The 27,937-nt window shown below is 56.1% G+C and overlaps 1 protein-coding gene across 1 annotated transcript; it reads right to left on the bottom strand.

Annotated features, from left to right (window-relative positions):
* Positions 1-485: 485 nt before the first annotated feature.
* MIGA2 (mitoguardin 2) lies at positions 486-27,853 on the bottom strand. Its single transcript, XM_049630001.1, has 16 exons — positions 27,742-27,853; positions 24,831-25,070; positions 24,008-24,218; positions 21,249-21,361; positions 19,977-20,094; positions 19,442-19,578; positions 13,060-13,177; positions 11,024-11,124; positions 10,305-10,420; positions 9,047-9,119; positions 8,767-8,853; positions 4,731-4,829; positions 4,290-4,424; positions 3,494-3,547; positions 2,635-2,751; positions 486-2,409 (listed from the first exon to the last, which is right to left on the bottom strand). The coding sequence occupies exons 2-16, from the start codon at positions 24,924-24,926 to the stop codon at positions 2,203-2,205; spliced, it is 1,782 nt and encodes a 593-aa protein (XP_049485958.1). The 5' UTR covers positions 24,927-25,070; positions 27,742-27,853; the 3' UTR covers positions 486-2,202.
* Between the last annotated feature and the right edge of the window lie 84 nt (positions 27,854-27,937).

The following is a 27,937-nucleotide window of genomic DNA, read 5'->3' as shown; positions in this document are numbered from 1 at the left end:
AACCTACCGATGTCTGACTGCCGTGGAAACATCTACAGATCTGGCAGGCTTAGGTCTGGTCCATTCCTACCTGCTCCAGCCTTTTGCACTGGTTCTCACGGGCTCAGCCGTCTACATGACTAAACCTGAGCCTGCCCCCTGCCCCCGACAGCTGGTCCAACACCCGTCTTACGGACATGGACACAGGGGCCCAGAGAGGAGTGACCTTAGCTAGATGCTGCCTGAGCTGGATCCAGGCTGTCCCCAACCAGTGGCCTTAAGCACTGTGCTGACCACTCCCCCACCTCACCCCCAACCCTAGGGGCCCTCCCTGTCTGAGGGACCCATCCACGCTGCTGGGTTGCCAAGTGGCCTCAAAGGGGCTCACCAGGCTTCCCTCGGCCTTTGCCCTCCCGGAAACTCCACCAACTGCACCCCAAGGAGCGAGTCCCCAGCGATGGCCCAGGAAGCAAATGGACCCATCAGCATGGCAACGTGGAAGGACATTGTTTAATAAATCATTTATTTGACTTGAGGTCGATGCACACACGCTCTACCATACAAAAGTTGGAAGCTGCAACAAATCAAGTGCCAGAGGCAGTGCATGGACGTGTAAACAAAGACAAATGAAAACACTACTCTGAGTGATCTGGGAGCAAACCAGAGTAGCTGGGGGGGGGGGGGCCCAGGCTCAAGATGACATTGAGTGCAGGGGAAGTGCAAATGAACGGAATGTGGGGCTGGAGGGGAGGAGGGTCCCCCCGGGCCTTCCCATGCAGGAGGCTGCTCCTTCCTGGACACCAGCCTCAGAGAGTGGGGGGTTGGGGCCAGAGCCCTGGCTCAACACAGGGTCCTCCAGTCTGGGGGAGCAGGAGCGAGCGTGCAGGGAGGCGATGGGCCGGACCCGCACCACCCCTCTCCATTTCCCTTCTCTCTCCCTCCCAGGACGCCTTTGCCATTCAGGGGAGAGGGGCCCTGGTCTGAGGAGCCAGTCCTCCGGGGTACGGAGAACAAGGAGGAAGAACTCGGTTTCTCTGGGAGGCCTCTCAGCCTGAAAGGGGCAGAATCACAAAATAAAGTGTTAAGGCAATAAATAAAACATCCCACCTCCGGTGAAAACACTGAGTGAAGTCAGTCTGCAGGGCTCACAGCACCCTGCGGATGTGGGGACAAGGTGGGGACGGCTGGAGGACCAGCCGATGCACAGCTGGAGCGTTTGTGCGTCGAGCCAACGGCAAAGCGCCCGGCAAAGTTTCTTGTCCTAATGAGGGCAGGGGAGCCAGTCCAGCCCTGTCCATCCTCTGACCCGCCCGATGTGGTCCCTGGGCCTGCCCCCGACGGCAGCACAGGTGACAGGCCTGCGATGAACCCTGGGCAGCCTCCAGCTCAGCCCTAGCACCACCCAGGGGGTTCCAGGCTCACAGAGGCAGGTGGGTGGGGCGGGAGGACCAGCCCCACCTGTTCCATCTTTGGTGGTGGCAAAGGGGAAGAGAAGTGACAGTCTTTGGCAGGACGAGGGAATGTCAGAGGACAGCATCCTGGTTTCCTGCTTGGGTTTGCCAAGGGCCCAGTCCCTGCCCAGGCGTGAGCACAAGGAAAGCAGACCCACCCCGTCCCACCCTTGGATGGTCCAGGCCTGCCACCCGTCTAAGGTACCCCCCCACACACCAGGCACTCTGTGGCCCCCACCCTCCCAATCTGGAGCTGCAGAGTCTCTAGGGTGGTGGCAGGGGTGGGGGCCAGCAGGCACCGGGCACCGAGAGACGGTCTAAAGCCCAGGTCCCTTCTAGCTCAGGCCTTCCGTGGCCTTCACCAGAGCCCCAGCACCCCATCTTCCACCTCTACCTTCCCAGCCCCGTCGTCAGCAGCCCTCCAGCTCTGCCTGTCCCACCCCTCCTCACAACAAGGTCTCTCTCTGACCACCTTCCTCTCCCTCAGGCCCCACAAGCCGCTGGTCCAGCTGCTGCTTTGCCCAGGGACAGCTGAGGGCAGTCAGGCAGGCCCCCAGGGCTCCAACCCTCTCCAAGGAAGTTTGCAGGGATTCCCAGATGATCAGGGACAATTGCCCTAGGCCACCAAAGCCCAGGCTCTGCCGACGCTGACAGCCAGGGACACCCAGGCCCTTCGACACCAACCCTAAGGAGGGGAGGAGACGGCCCTTTCACTGCCATCGCCGTGTGGACAAGACCCAGGCAGCACCCCTCCCCGAGCGTGCACCCGCCACTACTGGAGCAACTCCGGGGGGCCGTTCTCTCGGGGCAGCGCCCCATTCAGGCCAATGCTGCTGGCCACCGGCGCCCCCAGGTAGCCAAGCAGGATCTCGCTGCGGCGCCGGGACAGCTGCAGGATGTCGTCTGCCAGCGCCGGCACCGAAGTGTAGCGCACGTTGTCCAGGTCAAACATGTCCCTCAGGTACTGCACGATCTGGTGCTGGGGGGAGGGCTGGCGTTGGGCCTCGGCCACGGCCCCTGCCCCCCTGCCCCCCGCACTGACATCCTCCGGACCACCCAAAGCCCCTTGACCCTCCCCCAACCCATCCACAGGCTCCCGCCCTCCTGGTGCTTCCTCCGGACCCACGTCGGCCAGGCTCCCCCCAGGCACCCCCGCTCACCCCTTCTCGGGGAGCAGCCCAGGCAGACCATGCACTCCGTTTACCTTGAAGAAAGCACAGACTTCAGCGAGCTGGGGTTTGGGTCCGAGGAAGCCAAAGGCTAGGACGGGGCTTACGTGCTCCGATACGGAGTAGAAATGGGAGATGAAGCCATCAGGCACCTGCAAAAGTGGTGAGGCTGAGGGCTGGGACGCGGCCAAGCTGGGGGGGGGGGGGGGGGCATATCAAGAGCTGGGCTTTGGGGGCCTGGCTCAGTCACGTGCTCGCTGGGTGACGCCAGGCAAGTGACAGGGGCTTTCACCTCTGCAGAATGGGGGGTAACCTTGGGGCTGCTGTGAGGACTACACGAGGAAGGGGGCGGGCTAGGCTCCGCACCAGAAGTGCCCAGAGTACTCGGCAGTGGCAGCTGGTATCAGCTGGGCAGCAGGGCCTGGCTGGCAGAGGAGAGCCATAGATCACGGCCCAGTCAGAGCGCCAGGCGCTGCCTGGGAGTACAGATACCAGCCGCCTGTGGGTGGGACAGAGGCGACTCCGCCAGCCACACCCAGACGCCTCGCCACGACGGCCTCCACCCCTCTTGTGGGCCCTTCCTCCCTCAGGGATGCCCTTTCCCCGCGGGCCCTTCAACAGTTTCCGGTGGCCCACACTGTGCTGGGTCCTGGAGAGATTAAGCGTACCTATGTGTGCCTTCGAGGTACCCCTGGGAAAGGGAGAAAGGGCAGGACAGGTGGCCAGTGCTGTGACAGAAACCAGAAGGGACGGCAGGGCCTCGGGATTCAACTGGACCTCTTCGCGCGCGGGGGGGGGGGGGGCTTTCTTCTGCCCCGCCCCCAGCTCAGGCCGTGCGGATTGGTCAGCAGCACTGGGGGCCCCGCCCCGCCCCGCCCCGCGAGGGTCACTCACCATCAGCAGTCTCCTCTTCGCTTTCAAGACTGACCAGCAAGCAGTGGCCAGGGCCTAAATCAAAGATGGGATCCCACCCAGGTTTCAGAATGACAGGTCGGGCCTGCAGTCTCTCCCTGATCCCAGCTCTCCCCAACCCAAGCAGGAAGCGGGGGCCTGGTGCCTGAGCTCTGTTGCTTCCTTCCCCTCAACTAGGAACCAGTCACACTTAAATCTGACCTGGACTCTAACCCTTACTGCTGCAGGCCCCTCAACTAGCCGCTGATCTTCCCGGGGTCGCAGTTCCCTTTGCTGTGAAACGGCCATGGCCGAGCACCTCCACCTCATTCAGAGGTCGTGGGGGTCCATGGTCACCGCCTACACATTGCGGGTAGAAGACCAGCCCCAGGCCATGTAGCACAGCTGCCTGAGGGGCCCTGCACTCAACTCTCTCCTGCTGTTCCTTCCTTCTTCCTATGTCTTAACTTGGCTTAATAACATGCATTAAAACGGAGCAGAATGCTCCACGGGAGACCACAGTGCAGAAGGAAATGCCCCCCACTGCGTGGGTTCTAAACGGGCGCAGAGAACATCAGCCTCCCCTGGGAAGCTGCTCCAGCGCAGATGCTGGTCTGCCCAGCCCACAGCCCCACATCGAGCGGGGGAGGGAAGCCTGCCCGGCAAGGTGACCGCTGCCTGACGGCGGGGGTAGGGGGCCCAGCCTTGGTGCCCAGAGCCAGGGACGGAGGAAAGCAGGGTCCAGGCCAACGCGTGGGGTGACGGGAGCGTGTGTGGGATGTGGAGGGCAGCCACCCACCGTCTCCTTGAAGCTGTCTGACAGCCAGCGGTTCCTCAGGACGGCGAGCACCGAGGACGGGGGGTTCTCCAGGTCCTCGAAGGCGTCCATGAGTATGAAGTCCAGCACGATGTCGAAGAAGCTCATGCACACCACCTGTGAGAGGGCAGGGATGCTCTGAAGGCTGCAGGGCCACTGTCCAGACGGGAAGACCGAGTCCAGAGAGGTGTGGGTGTGTGGGGGCCTGGGTGGGAACACACAGGTGAGTGGGCACATCCCTGGGCCGCAATGGGGTACAGCCGGGGCCGTCTCCCCAGCAGCCTGGGCCCGCTGGCAACAGCAACGGAGCCACCTCAGACCCTCAGAATCAAGGCAGAGCTCGGCACAGGCATCCCTTCCCTGCTCAAGGATGTTCGGTGCAAGGGACCCCAGGGTACTGGGGCTCAGCACAAACCAACTCACCCCACGGCCCTCCAGCTCCAGCCGCGTGGTGGCCCAGGTCTCAGGCTGCAGGGCATAGCCCATCATCTCCTCGTAACTCTCCAGGAAGCCTTTGGGGCTCTGTGGGGAGAAGCACAACCCACTCTGGTCATGAGAGAGGCTCTAAGACTCACTTGGACTGGATCGCAGGGGCAGGCCTGTGCCTGGGGGACGAGCCAAGGCAGGGCTGAGGCCTATCCCCGAGCAGCGGCCGTGGAGGACACCCGGCAAGAAGTGTCCTCTACCCACCGCTACGCGCCTCTGCAGACACCAGGCCACGTCTGGGAGAGGTTCAAGAACAGCGCGCCCCGCCACGTCTCAGACCAGCTCACGACGGAGTACCAGGTGCCTCCCGGGAGATGCGCACGACACCACGAGCTCACTTTGCAAAGATGCGTGAGGACAGGAGGTTGAGTCGAGCAGCCAAACAGTCCAATCTGCACGACCCCGGCTGCCACTGGTGAAACGGGAGAACCTGCAGCCCACACTCACGGGCCGATTCCGGGGGAGTCGGGGAGCTCCGGCTTGTTACACAACCAGCCCGGTGCCTGGGCCTAAACGATAAATAGCATACGAGACCTGCTGCTGTCGGCACACAGGACGGGCCCTCCGCTCTCTGGGGCCGTGGGGCGGAGCTGGGGCTGGCGACGCCACGTGCACACGTGGACGTGCATCTACGGACACGGAAGGCTGGGACGCGCCAGGGGCTGTGCTGATAGGGGCCAACTCGGCGAATTCGTGCGGTCTTATGAGGAATGGTCCAGCAGTATACCCACTTTCTGATTAGGAATCCCGAGGCTGCGGGAGATCAGCGATGTGCCCAAGAGCCAGGCAGGGTGGAGCTGACACACGACCGCACGGGCAGGTTGCCACCCCTTATAGAGAACTATGGGTGGAGAAGCCACCAGACGGATGTTCGCCAAAATGTGAACATGTGGGGTTGGGGACGGTTTTTCTTTTTGCTGTTATGTATCTGTTGGGTTTTTGTAAAATGAGCATGAGTAGTTCTATAATCATTTAAAGAACAAAATAGAAAAACCATTTCTATTAAGTTTTAAAGAGAATTTGCTAGGATGGCCTTGACCATGACTTAACCTCCCGAAGCCTCAGTTTCCTCATACGTAAAGGAGGACGATGAAGATAAGGGCTGGCCAAGCATGTCTGACACCATCTCACAAGGTCCCTGGGGCACACCCACTCACACTGGAGAGGGTGCACGTCTGGCCCATGGACACACAGTGACGAAGTGGTCTGACTTCTCAAGTCTGGAGCCTGGGTGCTGTCCACAGGACTGGCACCCTCCCAGCTCTGCCTGCCTGCAACAACCCAACGGGGCTGTGTCGGTTCCTGCTCCAGTCCCAGGGCTCCGCATAGGTGAGCTCCGCTCTCCAGAGTGCTAACCAGCCATTCACCAAACCTACGTCCCGCACCTGAGCAGAGGCAGAAAGAGGAGAGCTGTACTCCTGGGCCTCGCAGGGAGCGGCCACAGAGATCAGGCCGTCTGCTAAGCTCCTGGCACTCACCTTAGCCTCACCTGCCCACCCCTAACTTGTCCGTGTCTTCACTCTCTTGGGAGCCCACAGAGAACAGGCCAAGGCCACAACTGGGGTCAGGCCAACCTGGGTTCAGATGCCAACTCTAGCCTTCCCACACTTAGAGACCTGGACAAGTTCCTCTCCTTCCTCAGGCTCTGTTTCCTCATCTGCTGAGTGGACAGTGTAGTCAGGACTAAAGAAGCTACTAGAGGTAGAGACGTGTCTAAAGCTCAGGGCCCGTTGCCGGGTAAACAGCGGCTGCTGGGAGAATAATTATGCACCCTTATGGAGCACCTGCCCCGTGCCAGGCCCTGGGGCTGGGCACACCTGTGCCGGGACAGCTGTGGTCCTGGTCCTCACGGAGCTCACAGAGTAGTGACAAAGAGCAACCCACAAATGGGGTGCAGGGTGGGTGTGCTGGCGGGGTGAGCCCAAGGGCTCTTGGCAGAGTCCTCCTGAGGAGACAGACGGGCCAGCAGGGGCTTAGAAGATGGGGAAGCAAGGAAGAGCAAAGAAGGGGGGGTGAGGGGGGCTTCCAGACGCTGGTATAAGTTCCACCTCCTAACCTCGGTGCTGGGCACACAGGGGTTGACCTTTTCATTAAATCCTAGATACCGTTTTTATACCCTCGTGTGCGTATTCGACAGTAAAGTAGTTAACAACAACAGCATCAAGGATCAGTGTTCCAGGTGTTTAGGGACCACCCTGTGCCATATGCGAAGGCCCGGATCAGGGAGAACGTCTGGAAGAGCCTATACGCTAAAAGCCTGAGCCCTTCAGTCTGGACGAGGCCAAGTGTACATGGCAGCCGGTCACAAAACGAAACTCGGTCTGTACCTCAAAGGCAGCGGAAGCGAGGGAGCACGTCAGGCAGTTGGGTAACGAGATCAGAGGCGTGTTTTGGGAACCATTACTCAGACAGTGAGGTGAAAGTCCTGGGGGGTGGGGGGAGGCATTTTCAAGGGCTTTGCTCCAACAAGGGACCGATCAACATGACAACTCAGGCAACCTTATTAATAAAGAAATGTGAAGGAATGGATACAACAGATTAAAAGGATCACTGAGACCCAGCATTGGCCAAGACGTAAGGAGACGCACGGTTACACAGCTGGCAGGAGCTTCGGTCATTAAGTTGTTAAGGCGTTTCAGACAGCAAGCCGGGAAGCCCTTCTAACTGGGCCCAAGACACGGCATTGCCACATCTGGGTTTTGCCCCACGGAAAACCAAAGGTACCTAAAGAGGTCCGTAACAGACAGACTAGAACAGCAGTGTGACGGGGGAACGTCAGACACAACCGTAATGTCCATCCACTGGAGCACCAGCCGAACCACAGTCAGCCCTCCCGACGGACTACTGCGCAATCAGTAAAAGTAAGCATACCTGCTGACACGGACAGATAGACAAGATACGCTCTTACACAACACAATAAAGCTGCCCAACAGTTTGCAGGGCGCTTTGGAAATTAAACAACCATGTCCAAGGGTTATCAGTCCACGAAACCGAGCAGGAGAAACACCTCGGGCTCTGGCAGGTGGGGCTCACAGAGACCGATGATGGTTTGCATTTTAGAGTCACTAAATTGTGTAAAACCGCGTGACGGTATCATCAGGTGAAAAGCAAGACAGGTCTTTGGGGCGCCTGGGGGGCTCAATCGGTTAAGCGGCCGACTTTAGCTCAGGTCACGATCTCGTGGTCTGTGAGTTCGAGCCCTGAGTCAGGCTCTGTGCTGACAGCTCAGAACCTGGAGCTTGCTTCCAATTCTGTGTCTCCCTCTCTCTCTACTCCTCCCCTGCTTGCTCTCTGTCTCTCTCAAAAATTAAATAAACAGGGGCGCCTGGGTGGCTCAGTCGGTTGAGCGTCTGACTTCGGCTCAGGTCACGATCTCACGGTCCGTGAATTCGAGCCCCGCGTCGGGCTCTGTGCTGATGGCTCAGAGCCTGGAGCCTGCTTCCAATTCTGTGTCTCCCTCTCTCTCTACTCCTCCCCTGCTTGCTGTCTCTCTCAAAAACTAAATAAACATTAAAAAAAAATTTTGTTTTAAAGCAAGACGGGTCCATATTTTTAAAAATTAGTACAGGAGGGGCGCCTGGGTGGCTTTGTCGCTTAAGCATCTGACTTCGGCTCACGTCATGATCTCGCGGTTTGTGGGTTCGAGCCCCGCGTCAGGCTCGCTGCTGTCAGCTCAGAGCCTGCTTTGGATCTTCTGCAATTCCCCCACATACCCCTCCCCAGCTCACGTGCATGCGTGCTCTCTCTCACTGTCTCAAAAAAAAAAAAAATGTTAAAAAAAAAATTAGCCCAGGAAACCTCCCTAAGCCTTTTCCAGGAAACTCCCCTAGAGCCTTTAGGATGAAGTCAAAGTTCCTCAGCTTGATTTCAGATTAGGTTTTTTTTTTTGTTTTTTTTTTTAACAGAACCAAATAAAAGTTACAAAAATAAAAATAAAAAAGACAAGGTGAGAAGAAAACCTGAAAAAAGCTACCTTCTCGGCTTTGGTCATCAGGCCCGTCACCATCTGCCGGCCAACCTCCCCGAAGAAAAGCTGGTTGCTCTTGTCTTCCAGAAGACCCTAAGGAATGAGGAACGGAGGGGAGCGAGCCGTCGGGCTGGCAGTCCCCCAAAGCTGGCGGAGAGGTCAGTATAATGGGCCAGGCAGGTGACTCTGTCTGTGCAGAGGAGCCAGGGGCGGGAGCAGGCCTGGCAGACCTTCCTGACTGTCCCCAGCCCCGGCTTCATCCTCCCCAGGCGTCCCCGACACCCACCTCGAAGGCTTGCCGCACACAATGCAGCTTGGCCAGAAAGTCCTGGTCACTGTAGCAGCCCAGCAGCTCAGTCCTGTGGGGAAGCACACACAGTCACACCCCCTGGGCCCCATCCAGCGACGCCCCTGTGGGGTCGGGGTGGAGCCGTGCGTGGCCCCGCCTCAGCCAGGCAGCGTGACTTTGGCCAAGTGCCTGCCCTCCTCTAGGGCTCGGCTGCCCCCAAACCAAAGGAAGAGGCTGACTAGCTGGTCTCTGAGGACATGTCCTCAGGAGCACTGAGTACAGCTGGCCGGTCTGGACACTGGGAGTCGGGCCGACCTCGGCCTCCTTCAGGCCCCAGCCAGCAAAGGACCCTCACTGGCAGGGGCCTGGAATGGCCAAGCAGGTCCCAGCTGGCAGAGTGCCAGGACAGGGGGCTCCCGCCCATTCTGGCTACCCTCATGCACCTCACTAAGGCTTCAACTAGGCTTTCCAGCCATGTTCAGTCAGTGAACTTTTTAAAGTTTATTTATTTTGAGAGAGAGAGAGAGAGAAAAAGAGAGACAGTGTGTGCGTGCACATGTGCGCAAGCACAGGGAAGGGGCGGAGAGTGAGGGAGAAACAATCCCAAGCAGGGGATTCGAACTCACGAACAGTGAGCCGAAATCAAGAGTCGGAAGCTTAACCAACTGAGCCCCCAGGTGCCCCCCAGTCAGTGAACTTCAAATGCACATGCTTAAATCTGGAGTCACGGCCAAAAGTCAAGTTCTGAGTTCCATATCAAGTGGCAAAACTAGTTTAAGATGAACAAGAAACCGAATTATGCCAAGATAAGAAAACTGAGGCCAAGAGAGGTTAGGCAACCTGTCCTACGCGCGATGAAGGGACAGAACCCGGCAAGGATCGGGTCTGTCTGTCCCCAGAGCCCGGCCTCGGGGCCGCTGCCAGGATGGATTCCTTTGGGACACAGGGCTCAGAGAGAGTGCCCACTAACAGAATGGCTAGAGCCCTCTGACAACTTCGCGGAAGCAGAAATCATGGTTAACTCACTAATTACACGGGTCTGTGGTTGCTAGTTCCGGCCCCGTCTGTCTCGGAACCTAAGGCCGTCCTCAGCCCTCCGCGTCTGGGTCAGGAGCACCGTGGCCCTCGGCCAGCCTGTCCAGCTGAGTCCTCACCAAGCACTGCTGGCTGGCTTCGCCGGCCTCCGAGGGGGACAGGGCGTACCCACCTGCCCCCTGCCCCCCCCAACCCCCCGCCTCCTTCCGCACACGCTCACCTGAGGGTCCGGCAGGGCACCTTCCCCTCCTTCACCAGTTGCAAGGCCTCCTCGTAAGCGGCGGCCGGCCTGGAGAGCGGGATCGAGTAATCTCCCACCTGCAGGGACTCAAAGAGCTGGGGGGAGGGTGTGCAGGAAGAGGAAGGTCGTGTCAAAGCCTCTGTCGACCGACCGCATCCCAGCGGGTGAGGGTGCCTGCCCAGGGGACACCCGAGGGCCAACATCTCAGAGGGGATGCCAGATGGAACAATGAGCCAAGAGGCCAGAGGCCTAGATTTCAGTCCTCAGCATCCCCGTCTCCAGGAGCCCTTCCCAAAGGGACCATCTGCTGGACAGGTGCCCACACTCTCACCACCCCCCCACCCCCCGCCGGGCAGGACAGCTGGGCCTGACACGTGTGGCCGTGACAGGAGACTAACGCCAAGCAACAGGCATGCAGTCTAAGAAGGGAGAGGTCAGTGTGGGCTGGAGCCATGGGGGTGGAGACCCCTGCCCTCACCCACAGGACCTATGACCCCGGCTTCGCAGGCTCCCCTGTCCCCAGCAAGTGCGTGGAGTCCCCAGGGAGCCGCGCTTGGTAACTGCCAAGTTCCGCCCCTGTCAGAGGAAATGCCTTCGCTTTCCCGTGACCCAGTGCTCACGGTGAGAGTTCACACGGGGGCCTGGACTTCACTCCACCCCGCCCTCCCTCTCTGCCCATCCACCCCGTGCCAGGTCACCTCTGTGGCAGAGAAGAAGGAATCCTCAGAGGTCAGGCTGTCTTCATCATCCGCCCGTAGATGCAGGGAGCCCTCTGTCAAGGGGAGCATGAGGGTCCTCTCTGGGAAAAGCAGGAAGAGAAGGGCTGAGCTGAGAGTCCGAAATCACCGGGCTTTTTGGAATGCGCACGTGCCCAGCTACCAACATGCGATTCCGGGCCAGATGCTGCTACTGACCACGCAGCTCCTGTTTACTGAACACTCGCGCGGGAAGATTCTGGGCTCACGGCCTCAAATGAATGGCTTCTTTCAACGGTAAGCCATCCTTGGAGGTGGGAGGGGTTAGGCGCGGACGAGGCTGCTGAGGGGGCCACGCAGCCGCACCCTGGGCCCGATGGCCCCTGAGCTCTGCACGGGCAGGCTCCGCTGTACTGTGTGGCCCCGAGCAAGGAGACTCCCCCCTCTGACAAACTGAAACTTAGCCACTGGTAAGAGCTCAAGGGAGTCCACGGGCCACCTGGCATTGCCAGCCCCACCCACGCAAGGCCTGCAGGGGTCCGGACCTTCGAGGGCTCTGAGGAAAGGTCTCCCAAATAAGCAGAGACCGTGGCCCTAATGGCCCCACCAGCCTCCTCTGCCACATGGGGCAGGGTTCCTCCTCAGGCAAAGCCACTTGGAGACAGGCCATGGCGGGGTATGTCGAGGTAGCCAGCCCTTGCCAGGCCCGCGTCGCCGCTGGCAGAGCTGAGGGGCCGGACACGGGAGTCTGATACACCCCCTCGGGGCTGACAGCACCCAGAGAAGGGTCCTGGGGCCCGCTCACTGCGTGCGGTCTGACACGCGGCGGGCACCAGGAGAACGACGGCCGTCTGGCTCAACATCTTCATGACCTCTCGGCAACATCATGTACTTGTACCTCAGAGGAGTAGGCAATAAGACGACTTTTTCCTTGGCCCTTTGGCCTGTTTTCAACTCATCTCCACATGAGCCATCCCTTCTGCCTACCTGGTGCCCACAGAAGAGGGCTCAGACCAAAAGCCTGGAGCAGCCGTCAGGGGAGATGCCAACGTCCACACCTGAAGGTCTGCTCCCGAGGGGATGGGGCAAAGCACACTGGCCAGGGACTCCCAGGGCCACACCAAGCCCTGCTCCTGTCTGCTACGTGTAAAAGCCCGCCACCGGGGTGCCTGCCTGGTTCAGTCAGTAGCACACGTGACTCTTGATCTCGGGGTTCAAGCCCTACGTCGGGTGTGGGGATTAGTTTAAAATGAAATCTTCAGGGGCACCTGGGTGGCTCAGTCAGTTGAGCGCCCAGCTCTTGACTTCGGCTCAGGTCATGATCTCACAGTTCGTGGGATCAAGATCCACGTCGGGCTGGCTCTGCACTGACAGTGTGGGGCCTGCTTGGGATTTTTCTCTCTCTCTGCTCCTTCCCTGCTCACGTTCTCTCTAAGTAAAAAATTAAACTTTAAAAATAAAATAAAATAAAAATTAAACCTTTAGGGCACTTGTTGTGATGATATAAGAGTGAAGAATCACTAAATTCTACTCCTAAAACCAAAATGACGCTATATGTTAACTAACTAGAATTTCAATAAAAATTTGGAGGAAAAAAATGTTCTCAATGAAAAAATGAAAACTTAAAAAGAGAATGCCTCTTTTTTTTTTTTAAATATACACAGTAAGTCTTCACCTTGCTTTTGAGTTGGTTTATTTAGAGAGAGCGTGCACACACGAGCGCAGAAGAAAAAGGAGAGGGCGAATCCCAAGCAGGTTCTGCGCTGTCCGCACAGAGCCCAATGCAGGGCTTGATCTCAAGAGAACGTGACCTGAGCCAAAATCGAGAGTCGGATGCTTAACGGACTGAGCCACCCAGGCCCCCTAATGCCTCTGCCTCTTGAAGCCTCAGCTGCCCCATCTATGCAAGAAGGCAGTGATCAAATGAAGTCCAAAGGCTCTGAGGACTTTGAGGGAGCCCACACCCCGGTCTCTCGCCACCTCCCACCTCCACCCTGCCTCCACCCCATCCCACCCCAGCCTGTACCAGGCCAGCTCACCAAGGTCCAGCAGCACGCTGTCGGAGGGGAAGGTGGACCCGAACTCCTCCTGCAGGTGGTAGGCCCGGTGCAGCAGGGACTCCAGCTTCTCTGCAAACTCCCTTCGCTGTGACTCTGGCTGCAATTGAAACGACGGTTCGATGCTCCCCAGGCCAACAGCCCCTTCCCTCACCAATGATGGGGGGGAGGGGAGCAGGCTCTGGGGCCCGGCAGCGAGAGTACGTATCTTGACCTGAGCTGCCCAACACAGCGGCCAGCCAGTCACACAGAGCGACTGAGACTTGAAATGTGGCCTGTCCCGACGGAGATGTGCCGTAAGTATGAACACAGGCCGGATCTCTAACACTTAGTGCCGGAAACCCACCAACGAACGAACAAAAGTCCTCTGAAACATCTCCATGATGTTCCACGGTGATTGCGTGTTGAGATGACAGTATTTTGGAGGTACTAGACCACAGAAAATGTATCATCAACGTGATTTTTACCGGTTTCCTTTCGCTTTTGAGCGTGGTCTCTAGGAAACTTTAAATGAGCTATACGGCTCCGCACGGAACAAGGCTGCTCTGGACCCCAGCAGACCTGGGTTGTGTCCTCGGCACCACCAGTTCCAAATGGCGTTGACCTCGGGTAGACGACTTCCTCATTCTAAGCCTCTGTTTCCGTATCTGTCAACTGAGATGAGAGTACCTACTTCCCAGAATTTTAGGGAAAACTTGAAGGAAAGAGGGTATGCAAAGCCCTGCACACAAGACTGGCCTGTGGTGATGACCAGTACGTGTTGGCTGTTGTAACAGTCATTGTGATACGATACACAGCATGCACGCAATGTGGAAGCTATAATATGATACTCATCATGTAAGACATCTGATATGTATACATGTGTAATAACACTAATACAGTCACTATTCCACAGTTCCCAATTCCACTGTTACTACTAACCGCGTGTGCTCGGGACCGTCCTGCACCTGAGGGGCAGCAGCCTGTGGCTCAGTGACCTCCTCACTGCCCTTGGCCTCCAGGCTGGTATGTGGAAAGAAACACCACTCCTTTGACCCCAGGAGCTTCTCAACCAAGGGGCCAGGCCCAGGCAGGCCTGGCTCTGTTTTCCACCAATGCTGCCAGATCCTATACCTGCAGGTAACCGGACTCTGGGGAGGAGACGAGGGCCGGCTCTGGCCTCAGGCCCCTGGGGACAGAGGTGGAAGGGCTCAGAGGAGGATGGCGATGACCGAGATGGCTGTTTACACTGAGTGGTCATCCTGAACCAGGCACTTCGCTGCTCAGCCTCACGGCATCCTTGAAGGCAGGTGGGCCTACGACCCCGATTCACGGAGGAAAACTCAAGGGAGGTTAAGTGGCCCAGCCTGCCCAGCTAGAGCCCGGCAGAGCCCAGGGAACCTCAGACCCACCGTCCACTTGGCCCAATTCCCCGAGAGGACCAGACCCCGCACAACATGGCCGGCAGAGCCTTGTAGCTCTGGCAGAGGTCTGCCAGTTCTCTCTCTGCAAAGCGGCCTCGGGTTAGGGAGCGTTTCTCTGCCGTCACGGTCACACCGAAAGCTCAAATGACAAGAGAAAAAGGATAGGCTGAACTTCATTGAAATTAAGAACTTTTGTGCTTCAAAGCATGCCATCAAGAAAGTGAAAAGACAATCCCCAGGATGGGAGAAAGTATCTGCAGATCCTGTCCCCGATAAGGGATTTGTATCTAGAATGAAGAGCCCTTACAAGTCAATAATAAAAAAATATAACCATTCATCTATGGGTAGACACTTGGATTGCTTCCGTAGGTTGGCTATCGTAAATCCAAGTGTCCATCCACAGGTGAATGGATAAAGAAGATGTGGTCTACGAGGGTGCCTGGGTGGCTCAGTTGGTTGAGCGACTGACTTTAGCTCAGGTCATGATCTCGCAGTTTGTGAGTTCGAGCCCCGCGTCGGGCTCTGTGCTGACAGCTCAGAGCTTGGAGCCTGCTTCGGATTCTGTGTCTCCCCCTCTCTCTACCCCTCCCCTGCTCACGCTCTGTGTCTCTCAATAATAAATAAACGTAAAAAAAAAAAAAAAAAGGAAATGTGGTATATAAATACAATGGGGTATTATTCAGCCATAAAAAAGAATGAAATCTTGCCATTTGCAACACGTGGATGGATCTAGAAAATATAATGCTAAGTGACATAAGTCAGACAGAAACAAACACCGTGTGATTTCACTCATATGTGGAACTTAAGAAACAAAGCAAAAAAAAGAGACAAACAAAAAAACAAACTCTTAAATACAGGAAACAAACTCGTGGTTGCCAGGGCAGCGGGGAGGGAAACGGATAAAGGGGGTTAACAGTACCCTTAACATGATGAGCGCTGAGTTATATATAAAATTACTGAATTAAAAAAAAAAAAAAAAAAAGACAAATAGCCTAATTAAAAATAAAGCAAAGGATCCGAATAGACATCTCTCCGTAGACCTACAAATGGCCAATAAGCACAGTTAGCCCAGGGAAATGCAAATCAAAACCACAATGAGATAACCATTTCATACCCAATAGGAGGCCTAGAACCAGAAAGACGCAAAAAGGAGTGTTGGTGAGGACGTGGAGAAATCCGAACCCGCCTACACTGCTGATGGGAACGTAACATGGCACGTTACGGAAAACAGGCTGGAGGGTCCTCAAAATGTCAAACATAGTGTTACCACAGCACCCAGCAACTCCACTCCTAGGTACACACCCAAGAGAGTTGAAATCTCGTGCTCACACAAAAACCTGCACACAAATGGTCGTAACAGCGTTCCTCCGGAGGGCCACAGAGTAAGAACAACCCAGGGGCTCTGTTGAGCGTCCGACTTCGGCTCAGGTCATGATCTCACGGTTGGTAAGTTCGAGCCCTGAGTCGGGCTCTGTGCTGACAGCTCAGAGCCTGGAGCCTGCTTCGGATTCTGTGTCTCCCTCTCTCTCTCTGCCCCTCTCCCGCTCACGCTCTGACTCTCCCTCTCTCAAAAATAAACATCAAAAAAACCCCCCACAAAAACCCAAATGCCCATCAACGGATGAATGGATAAATAAAATGTGGTACATCTATACAATTGAATATTACTCAGCAATAAACAGAAATGAAGTAGTGATCCAAATTAGAGTGAACCTTAAAAAAAATATGCCATAGGAAAGAAGCCAATCATAAAGGCTACTAATTGCATGACTCCCGTTCATAGAAATGTCCAGAACAGGTAAATCTATAGAGAGGAAAAGTAGATGAGTGGCTGCCTAGGACTGGGGGGCACAAAGGGACGGAGGGGATCTGACGAAGTACATGGGATTCCTTGGGGAAATGATGAAAATGTTCTAGAGCTGATCGTGGTGATAACCACACAACCCTCCATATACTAAAAGCCAATGAATTGTACAATTCAAAATGGAACTGGATGGAAATGAATCGTATGGGATACGAATAATATTCTAAGAAACCTGTTAAAAATTCTTTAGCACAGAAAACTGCCTGGAAGGATACCAAGTGGTTATGTCTGGATGAAGGGTCATAGGCATCAATAATACTGACACTAACGATCATTTCTCGAGCAACTACTGTGCGCCGGGGTCCTACGGCTGGCAGTGGCATCCCGCCGAGGGCCCCAGCACGCAGAGAGGCGGAAGGCCTCTGCCCAAGTGACATGACACGAGCTGCGCATCAAACACTGGGCATTTTTTCCCCCACTCTTTTCCATTCCTATAGTTTTCACTATTCTTTAGGGAATTCTTCATCGCTTTCAGGAAGAAGACGATGAAAGTTCTAGAATGTTCCGATGCAGTCTTAGCAATCAATACCATTTTGGAACTAAAACTGCCTCCCTTCCTTTCCACGACCTGACAGAGTTCTGCAGGTGTCCATCAGCCGCCACAGGCAGAGGTGACCTGGTGCAGCTGTGCCCTTGGGCACCAGAGGCTTTGTCACCCCTCGGGGACTTTCTCTGATGTTCCTGTAGCGACACTGCTCCTTTTGTGTGGCAGGCCTCTGAGCCAATGTCCCCAGCTAGAGAAGAGGGCACCACACCTTCCGCTGGTGCCAGGCATGTCCTCATCCTTATACTTCAAACTATTTCCCAGGCTCCCCTGCCAACTGGCTCATGGCCAACCAAGGCGCAGGTGGAGGAGGTGTGGAGTGGGGCAATGGGCAGAGAAACTCCTCTCCCAGTCCTGACTCACACCGTATCTCTGCCCCACCCTGCCCAAACGGGGCGACCCCTGCTGGTAAGCCCCCTCCATGGTTCTGGGTTCCGTGGCTCCTGAGCTCTGGGCACACCCCCTCCAGCCCGAAAGCTCTCGGCTCCTCCCTCACCTGGGCCACCTGCGTAATTCCCTGGGCTAACCTCCCTTTTTAACACCCGAAGTTGCTTCCGTTTCCTGGCTAGACCCTGACTGACCCTCCAGAGACCGTCAGACTGCTCCCCAAAGAGCCCCCGCTTTGTCCTCGCCCCAGCAGAGGACAGGAGCTCATAGGTTTGTCGTTGTTGTTGTCGTTTAAATACAGAAAAGTACAAAGACTCAACAACAGTCCATGGGCGCCTGGGTGGCTCGGTCGGTTAAGGGTCCAGACTCTTGATTTGGGCTCAGGTCATGATCTCTCATGGTTCATGAGTTCGAGCCCTGCATCAGGCTCCACACTGAAAGCACGAAGCCTGCTTGGGATTCTCTCTCTCTCTCTCTCTCTCTCTCTCTCTGCCCCTCCCCTGCTCATGATCTCTCTCTCTCTCAAAATAAATAAATGAACATTAAAAAATACTAAACAGTCCACAATCCTATCGCCTATACAAACCCTCCCCATAAGCAAGGCTTGAAATCAGGAAAGACAAATGATAAAGTGACATGAAACCCCTTTCCCCCCTTTCCTTGTAGACCCGCTCCTCACAGACCACAGTTAATAATTTCCTGAGTTATCTGTCCAGAGGAAAGGAAAAATCCACATGCATACCAGCAGTTACCAACTGGCACACATGTACATAGATATGTCTTTAAAAAAAATTTTTTTTAAGTTTATTTATTTATTTTGAGAGAGACAAAGACAGCTCGAGTGAGAGAGGGGTGGGGGTGGGGGGAGGGGAGAGAATCCCAAGCAGGCTCCTCACTGTCAGCACAGAGCCCAATGTGGGGCTCGAACTCGCGACACCATGAGATCATGACCTGAGCCAAAACCAAGAGTCAGACACTTAACCGACTGAGCCACCCAGGTGCCCCTGGATATGTGTCTTTTTCAACATGGACACACACAGGTCATGCTATACACATTCCACATCTTGCTGTTTTCGCTTAACGACATATTGCGGAGGCAGCAGCCTATCAGCCTATATAGAGTGTCCTCAGCCTTTTAACGTCTGCGTGGTACTCCAAAGCACTTTTTAATTTTTTTTTTTAACGTTGATTTACTTTTGAGAGAGGAAGACAGAGTGCGAGCAGCAGAGGGGCAGAGAGAGAGAGGGAGACACAGGATCAAAGGAGGCTCCGGGCTCCGAGCTGTCAGCACCGTGCTGGACGCAGGGCTCGAAATCATGAACCGCGAGATCACGACCTGAGCCACCCAGGCGCCCCTACTCTGGACCACTATTGATTTGACATGTAGATAGTTTCCTTTTTTTTTTTTTTTTTTCCTGGTCTTTAACTGTTACAAGATAACGCTTCAGTAAACACCCATCCCAAGAGGTGTGTTTGCTATGCTTTAGGCCAAAATTTTTTATTTTAGCTTTCTTACTATCTCCTTTCTGACATTGAAATAAATACTGACTGGGGCACCTGGGCGGCTCAGTCGGTGAAGCGTCCGACTTCGGCTCAGGTCATGATCTCGCGGTTTGTGGGTTCGAGCCCCGCGTCGGGCTCTGTGCTGACGGCTCGAAGCCCGGAGCCCGGAGCCCGCTTCCGCTTCCGATTATGTGTCTCCCTCTCTCTCTCCGCCCCTCCCCCACTCACGCTCCGTCTCTGTCTCAAAAATAAATAAACATTAAAAAAAAAAAAAGACAGAAATACTAAAAGTGCCAAATGCACATGTAAAGAAAAGACAGGACACAGGCTGTGTGATCCACTCAACCGAACGCAGGCTATTTTTCCCCCCAGTCCTTCATAAAATGCCCCTTTTCCTCACATAGTGGGGATCGGGGTGTGATCATCACCATGGATTACTGGGCAATTCCTAAGCGTCGGGCATGTGCTAGGCACGTCACGTTGAGTATGTGACCTGGCTGGATCGACACCCTGGTCGGGGGGAAAACTCCCACCCAGGACAAGCCACTGCCTGGCACAAGGCCAGGCTGTTACCCTGCCTCCCGTGGCTGGCTGCCGCTCCAACCCCCCACCGACCTCCTCCACGGCTGGGAGCTCAGAAAGACACAGGAGAGGACCACCTACCTCAGACAGCACCTCCGAAGCAGTCTCGGGGTTCCGCAGGCTGTCCCCCGGCGTGGGGGTGCTGCTGCTGTCCCCTCTCTGCCCCACGCTCAGCGCCTGCTCCCACTTCTGTAGAGCCTCCTCGAACAGCTCCATGCCTGAGCCCGGGCAGGAAGAGAAGCGAGAGTCCGACCTCAGTGGCGGAGAACAGTTGGGCCCCACGCAGTGTCACTCGGGACGGGGCTCAGGAGACCAAGGAGGCGGGAGGACCCCCAAAGGACAAAAACGGGCAAGACTCTATCAGCCCGGCCCTGATCACTTTTCCACCGTGGCTCAGGTGACAGGCCTCCGTTCAGACCAGGTTTGTTCCTGGAGACTGTCCCCTGTCCAGAAATGGCTGAACAGCCCTGAATGAGGGTTTGGGCGTCCAGGAGCGGGGTTGCAAAGCAGCACCCGGAAAAGTGTTCTGAGCCCAGCATGGGCTCCCGAGAGGAGACCATTCTTCCCCCGACTCTGCTCCAGGAGGGCCCCCAAGGCTGGCCTCTTGGCCCCATACCCTGCATGTAGAGACTCTCCGCATCGCCGTCACCGGCGGTCACAGACTCTTCCATCCCTCTGGCATCCCATGGTCCTGAGCACGCAGCCGTGGGGCTGGATGAGTTCACTGCTACCATCTGGGCACCAAGCAGCACAAGGACCCGAGGGCAAGGGGTAAGGCCCTCCCAGGCTCTTCGTAGGACCCGAGCCCCTCCCACCGCCTGATCACGTCGCACACCCTCTCCGAAGACCGTCCCCGAAGCCGGCCCCTGGCACGGCGTCCAAACCCTCAGCACGGCCTGCTTCCACCAACTCTCAGCCCCTGACGGCCCCTTACACAAGATGTAGAAGTGGGAGGAAATGGAGGCCAACGCCCGGCCCGGGAACCAGCAGCCTCCAACAAAAGCCGCCCTGGGTCCATTCCCTGCTCTGGGGTTCTGTACTGGGAGGACTAGGAAGACTGAGGGAGCACCCACCACGCACAGGGTGGGGCGGAGCCCGCACTCGCCACAATTTCTTGCCCTCCCAGGACGTGGGCCCCTCCAGGCCAAGAGCTATTTCTTGGTCACCCCTGAGTCCCCAGGGCAGAGCCCAGCTCAGAGCTTGCTGAATGGATGGGTAAAGAGATGAGCAAATGAGCCCAGAGCCACTCTCATTGATCTCTATATCCTCAGCAGAGTCCCCGGCATAAAACAAATGCCTGCTTGGTGCCTGATGAATGAATGAATGAATGAATGAATGAATGTATGTATGTATGTTCATAGACCAGTATCTTCCCCACAAGACCACAAACCTCTCTTCTGTACCTATCCACCTTTCTCTCGCCAATGCCTGGCACTCAGTAAGTGATCAGTGACAGTCTCTGAAAGCCTGCATGGATGGGGCGCCTGAGTGGCTCAGTCGGTTAAGTGTCCAACTTCAGCTCAGGTCATGATCTCACGGTTCGTGGGTTCGAGCCCCACGTCGGGCCCTGTGCTGACAGCTTGGAGCCTGGAGCTGGAGCCTGGAGCCTGCTTCGGATTCTGTGTCTCCCTGTCTGTCTCTCTGCCCCTCACCCACTTGCATTCTGTCTCTGTCTCTCTCTAAAATAAATAAACACTAAAAAAAAATTTTTTTTGAAAGGCTGCATGGATGGACGAGCGAATGAATGAATGAATGAACGAAGAGACCGAATGCAATCTCTTCTCCCGTCTTCCCACCAGTCTGTAAGCTCCCCGAGGACAGCAACTAGAGCCTATTCTGTGCCAGGGACTGAGCCCAGAACCCCTGGTGCCCTCCCCCAGGTAGTTACCGAAGCCAGGCTGTGGGAGGAGCCTGAGCGCTTGCTGGGCTCGATGGAGGAAATGCCACTCAGAGTGTCGTTGCTCTTGCTGCTGGGGCTCTGCATCCTCCGGCTGGCGTAGCCTGTGAGGAACAGGAGGGCAAAGGTCACGCAGGCTTTGACCCGAGGCTGTGCACAGGCTGTTCCCACCTCCAGGCGATCCTCTCCCTCACCTGGGAGCCTGGACTCCCCACCCTTCTAAGGCAGGGTGACGGCTGCCTAGTGCATGCACCTAGCACAGTGCTACACCCCTGCATGTCATCCTGCTCACTGCCATGTCCCTGTCACCCAGTGCAGGGCCTGGCCCAGAAGGCCCTGGATCTGCCAGGTAAGTCTGAGAATGAGGTCTGACAACTTCCCCAACTCCTCCTCACTCAGTTTCCCCTGTGTCGCTGACTAACTGATTTGGAATTCTTCTCCTTCCAAGAAGAATTTGAGACAATGACTTTTTTGGGGGGGAGGCGGGGAGCACAAGCGGGGGGAGAAGCAAAGAGAGGGAGACAGAGGATCCGAAGCAGGCTCTGTGCTATCAGGCTGACAGCAGCGAGTCCGATGTGGAGCTCAAAGTAACGAACTCGAGATCATGACCTGAGCCAAAGTCAGACGCTCAACTCACTGAGCCACCCAGGTGCCCCGGGGTAGCTAGGTGGCTCAGTGGGTTGAGTGTCTGACTTTGGCTCAGGTCACAATCTTGTAGTTTGTGAGTTCGAGCCCCGCTTGCGTCGGGCTCTGTGTTGTCAGCTCAGAGCCTGGAGCCTGCTTCAGATTCTGTCTCCCTCTCTCTAGCCCTCCCCCTCCTGCACTCTGTCTCTCTCTCTCTCGCTCTCTCTCTCTCAAAAATGAACATCAAAAAAAAAATTTTTTTAGTACACACATGGGAAAACATTCTTAATAGGTTTTTTTAAAAGTTTATCTATTTTGGGGTGCCTGGGTGGCTCAGTCGCCTAAGCGTCCGACTTCGGCCCAGGTCATGATCTCACAGCTCGTGAGTTCGAGCCCCGCGTCGGGCTCTGTGCTGACAGCTCGGAGCCTGGTGCCTGCTTTGGATTCTATGTCTCCCTCTCTCTCTGCCCCTCCCCAGCTCATGCTCACATTCTGTCTCTGTCAAAAATAAATAAACTTAAAAAAAAAAAAAATTAAAAAAAAAAAAAAAGAGTTTATCTATTTGGAGAGACAATGCAAGTGAGTGGGGGAGGGGCAGAGAGAGAGGGAGAGGATCCCAAGCAGGCTCCCCGCTGTCAGCACAGAGCCCGATGTGGGCCTCAAACTCCTGAGCCGTTAGATCACGACCTGGGCTGAAGCCCTGCACTTAACCGACTAAGCCACCTGAGGCACCCCCACACACACAAAAAATTATTTTAAGTGAGAAAAGTAGGGAGGGGATAATAAGATAACACCAGAGCTGGTGGTGGTGGTACAGGGCAGGCGAGAGGCTGGCGCAGAAACGGCTCCAGGTTTCCCAGGGGTCAGTGCCAGCCAGAAACCCAGCCTCCTCAGCAATTCTCAGGTCCTATAGCCAAAAGACTCGTTTTTCCACTTGCAAAGGGAAAACTTCCCTTTTGCGATGAGAATTCACAATTAAAAATCATTTTCACCTCGGGGGGAGGGGGGGGTTCTTTTTTTTTTGCTTCTTAAGCCAGCTTTCTCCCAAGATGTGAGCCTGTGAGAACTTCCTGCCTTGGGAAGAGGGTCACATGACACTCAGGTCATGGCCAACGCTGGGCTGCTGGGTTACAAGATAAACAGGGGCCACGAGGGCTTTGAAAGCCACAGCAGCACACACAAAACAGTTCAGAGGCTACCGGGCAGGGGCTGGGTTAGAGGAGAAGGGCTGACCGCGAGGGACATGGCGGGTGGGGATTGAGCGCATGGCTACGGGTGTTACACAAAATTACGTGAAGAACTGTATGCTAAAGAGGCGCCCAGGTTTAAGCGTCTGACTCTTGATTTCTGCTCCTGAATCTCTCGGTTCGGGAAATCGAGCCCCACCTCAGGCTCCACACTGGTATCGCAGGGCCTGCTTGGGATTCTCTCTCCAAATAAATTAATAAACTTAAAAAAAAAACAAAAAAACTGCACACTAAAAAGGGTGAACTTACTGTATACAGAGTCAACCTTAACTTTTATTTATTTATTTATTTATTTATTTAAAATGTTTTTTATTCATTTTTGAGACAGAGAGAGACAGAGCATGAGCAGGGGAGGGGCAGAGAGAGAGGGAGACACAGAATCCACAGCAGGCTCCAGGCTCTGAGCTGTCAGCACAGAGCCCGACTCGGGGCTCAAACTCACAGACTGTGAGATCATGACCTGAGCCAAAGCCGGACACTTAACCGGCTGAGCCACCCAGGCGCCCCCAACCTTAACTTTTAAAAAGGGGAGGGGCAGAATACCATACGGCTCTGAAAGCACATGGCCCTTCTTGCTCCCACGCCGGGGACTTCCCGCCCTGGGCTGCGTGCCACCAGCCCCCTCTGGACCCCCAGGTGCTCCCGAAGGGTCCTCAGATACTAAGAACAACCACCACCGACAGGACATGTGCGCCCGGGCGCATCACCCACCAAATCCTGAAGGCGACTCAGGGAAGGGTCTATTGCCATCCCTGCTTCACAGACGAGGGGAAATCAGCTTGGAGACGGGACGTCACTAGCCCAAGATCCAACAGCGAACGTGGGGCCCAGCCGGGACTCGACTCTCGGTCAGGCCCTCCCCCACTGCCTCACGCCTACCTTTCTTCACCGACGGCACCTTCCTGGCCATGAGGATGGGGAGGGGCACCGTGCCCAGATGTGCGCCTCCGATCTCCGGGCCGACCCGCTTCTTCCTCCGCCGTCGCCTCTTTAGCTGGTGGGCGGCCAGGGCCAGGGCCACGGTCCCCAGGGCTGTGGCGAAAAGAACCTTCCGCAGGCCTGGTGTCAACCGAAGCTGGGAGAACGCAGACTGCAGGAAGAGGGGGAGGCGGCGGGCGAAGAGCTCCGTGGCAGGCAGAGCTGCTCTGGGGAGCACCCGAGGGGTGGAGGGTGCCTCAGGCACTCAGGGACTATTTGCTGACCGGGAATGATAGAGAGGCAGTCGCCCCAAGGGGAGGGACCTGGCCAGGACTTCTGAAACGTGGACCACGGAGATGTAAAGAGGGGGAACTGGGGACAGCAAAATGACAAGGCCACACAGATCACATCTGGGGTCCAGGAGGTGTCCCTAACTCCACGGGTCATGATCCTAACAGCTGCAGTGGCTTTAAGGAGGTGTCAAAGGACCTGGTCAGTGACAGACATTTGAGGCTGGCAGAGAGGGCATCACTGACCCCTCTTACAGACTGAAAAACTGAGGTCAAGTGCTCATATAGCCCTAGGGTGAAGAGCGGGCTTGGGGCTCCAGACTCCTAACCTAGTCCTTCTTGCTGTGCTGAAACAGGAGACCCCAGAAACCTGGGGTAGCAACAATGAGGGGGAAGCTTTCCCAAATGCTAGGGACCCTGAGATGAGGGCCTCAGTGTTTTGGAGACCAGAGGGGTAAAGGCAGGACCACAACCCACCCCCCCCCAACCTTTACCTGCCCGAACGTCGTGTACAGGAACACAGGGATCTCGGCCACCGTCATGGCCAGGGCCTGGATCACGGACATGCCCTCGGTCCTCCGGAACGCCATGGCAGGACCAGCACCCTGGGCAAGAGCCGTCGGGTCCAAGAGCTTCCAAGAAGAACGTCTTCAACTGGCTGCTGGCTGGGTCCCAGGCACCGTCCACGCCTCAGAAAGACAGAAATGCACATACCAGAGGGTCCTTCCACAGAGCTGAGAGACGAATGACCAAGTTAGACACACTGATATGCTCACGTGAACACAACGAAATGCCCCTAAGAGTGTCCTGCGGGATGAGGTGGGGGCAAAGCCTACCAGTGCAATGCCAGGCCCAGAATCGGGCCCCTATCTTCTGCACCCACCAGCAAATGCCCCACAGACCCTCTGCCCGCCCTGAGTCCCAGGAGCAGAGGACAGCAGCACTGGCATGTTGGCCCAAGAACGGACCCAAGGCCTGGGAGATGGACAGTCACCCTCAATCCTGGGGCTTTGTGCCACACTTTCACCATCTTTTCAAACCCCGCGGTCCATCGGGTAAACAAAAATGTCAAGCCACCAAAGGGTCATGCCCCTGACTGGGAATCATTATACCTTTTTCATCTCCCACAAAGCCAAGAATGTTTTTATTTCCTGTGGGCTGTATTATGAGAACAAGCAGGGTATTTCCTCAAATAACAACAGCTCCTACACGCTATGTGTGCCCTTTGTGCTGAGTTCTTTGTGCTGAGCTCTTTACCTATGTATGTTAGTTCACTGAATCGTTACAATTCTGTGAAGGAGATGCTAGCTAGCCCCCCCCCCACCCCATCTTTGCCAATTTCCAATGAGGAATGTGAGGATCAGAGTGGTTAAGTCAGGAGTCCATGGTCATACAGCTAGTATGGGGTAATGTGGACTTGGGCCAAGATCTACTGGACTTTAGACTCTGTGCTCAATACAACCCTTTAGCTAAATCTGACATGGAGCTGGAAGCCGCAGGACCACACGCTACCGGGGCAACATTCCCCTGGGGCCTTCTGAGACCCCCTGGGTACCCCCCTGCCCCGTCCCAAGCCAGCGAATGAGCATAAGCATCTTAAGCACACTTTGCCCAGTCTCCAAGATCCTGCAGAGTGCTCCCCCCCGACAAAAACCAAGGATGCCTTCAAGGTCTCCCGGGACCTCAAGCGGAAGGAATACACAGGCCAGGACAGACCCCATCAACCTGGGATGGCAGCCAAAATCGCTGCAGCAGCACAAGAAACCATTTATCCCCAGTGAGCGGGAAGGATGGACGAAGGATGGACGATCCTACCAGTCTAACTCTGGCGCTCGGCTGTGTGCATGAGGGGGCGGCAAGCAAGGGCACAGTCTAGGACCGAGGAAACGGTCATGTTGTCAAGGCTGCGAGGCTTAATTTGCTTAGCTGCAATTTGCTTAGCTGCAAATTGAGCCATGCAACCTCCAGAGGTCGGGGCCCAGGTTAATATCACAAACCAGCCCTCTCTTCCCCCGCTCCCCCAACCTGGCCTGGACCTAGGAGCAGGGGAGACGAAAACACCAGAACACCGGGGGATCAGCAGCTACTATTTCCCAAGCGCTTACTACTGTAGGCCAGGCTTGGAACAGGCGCTCCCTGGAAAGCGGTGGCCTGTGAGTCTAGTCGCTCACAGACACCCATTGCTTATGATGGGAAAACTGAGGCTATGAGAGGCAAGCGGCCTGACCGACCTCGCTAACTGACCAAGCTGGGGTGTGACCTCAGCTGCAAAGGATCCCAAAGCTATGGTGTTTCCCCTGAGCTGTCCACTACAACTGCCACCTCCCTCTCCATACCACACCTGAAAGATTTCGGGGCGCAAGCGAGAAGAGCCCACAAGGAGTAACAACAGTGAGCCTGAACACATGCTCCAGAAGTGAGAGAAGCCTGGGAGGCCAGGTATTTGCCTGCAGGAAAGTCAAGAGCAGCCTCAGCTGTCCCAAACGAGAAGAAGAGTCGCACGTGCAAGGTGACAACAGGGGCCCCCAAGCCTGCTTCGCTCCAGGGACGGATCCACAGACTCAGCTCAACTGTGCCCTATTCACCCCCGACACAACCCAGGAGAAGCCTCCTCTTCTCTATGACAGCCTGTAGCAATGCTCCCCACCCTTGCACATTTCCAATGCCATTCCTACTTGGACAAGTCACTCTATAACCTTGGACATAAACATCCTCATTCTACCGCCACTGTGGCACTTACAACACTCTCAGCCCGGATGCCCACATCTTGCGCAGGGGCACCTCCTCCCTTGAAGTGGGCAACCCCATTAATGACTCTGGCCTGAGCATCCCGCCTTTCCTCCTTGACCCCCATCAATGTCCCGGACCCAGGCATTCCTCTGAACCACCCTCTGCCCAGTCTCTCTTCATTCCACATTAGGTAGCTTACAAGTCTGACCAAGCTGGGCGCTGGGCACGGGCCACTCCCACACTGGGCCGCAGCAACATCCCCTTCTTCAGGGTCTGTTCATTTCATCTCGGATATCACCCTGCGCAGCCACAGTTCAGGCCCCCTCACCTCTTACCCGACCCCCGGAATATCTTTGAGGGTCGTCCAGATGCCCACCGGCGACACCTCGGCCGGCGCACCTGCTTTCCCAGCCCAGGTTCGGGTTCCCGCGCCCCTGCAACGTTCCAGGCCCGGGCATCTCCTCACTGACCTGGTACCTTCCGTTCCACCTCTCGCGACGCCCACGGCCCGGATACCCTCTCATTCCAACCCGGGCCCTTCTAGTCCGGCTGAGCCCGGACACCTGCGCTCCCACCCAGTCCTTTGCTCAGACCCGGTTCCCGCCAGCTGCAAGCCTCCGTCCCAGGCCCTGCCGCGACGCCCGCCGGGCGGGCTCAACCAAAGCCGCCACTCACCCAGGATCCCATCGCTGCGGAAGGGCAGCGTCTCCTTCTCCAGCGCCCGCGCAACCAACCTCGAGGACACCGCGGGGGGCGTGGCCGCACGCAGGGCCAACCCTTCTTTGACCAATGAACGTCGCCGAACTGCCCCGTGCGGCGTCGGCCTCTCTCCAATGGGCTGGATCACGTGATCGGTCTGGTCGCGCCTCTC

Source organism: Panthera uncia, chromosome D4, assembly GCF_023721935.1.
Source record: "Panthera uncia isolate 11264 chromosome D4, Puncia_PCG_1.0, whole genome shotgun sequence".
Classification (NCBI taxonomy): Eukaryota; Metazoa; Chordata; class Mammalia; order Carnivora; family Felidae; genus Panthera; species Panthera uncia.
Note: the sequence above shows the minus strand (reverse complement) of the source record. Positions and strands in the feature narration are given on the sequence as shown.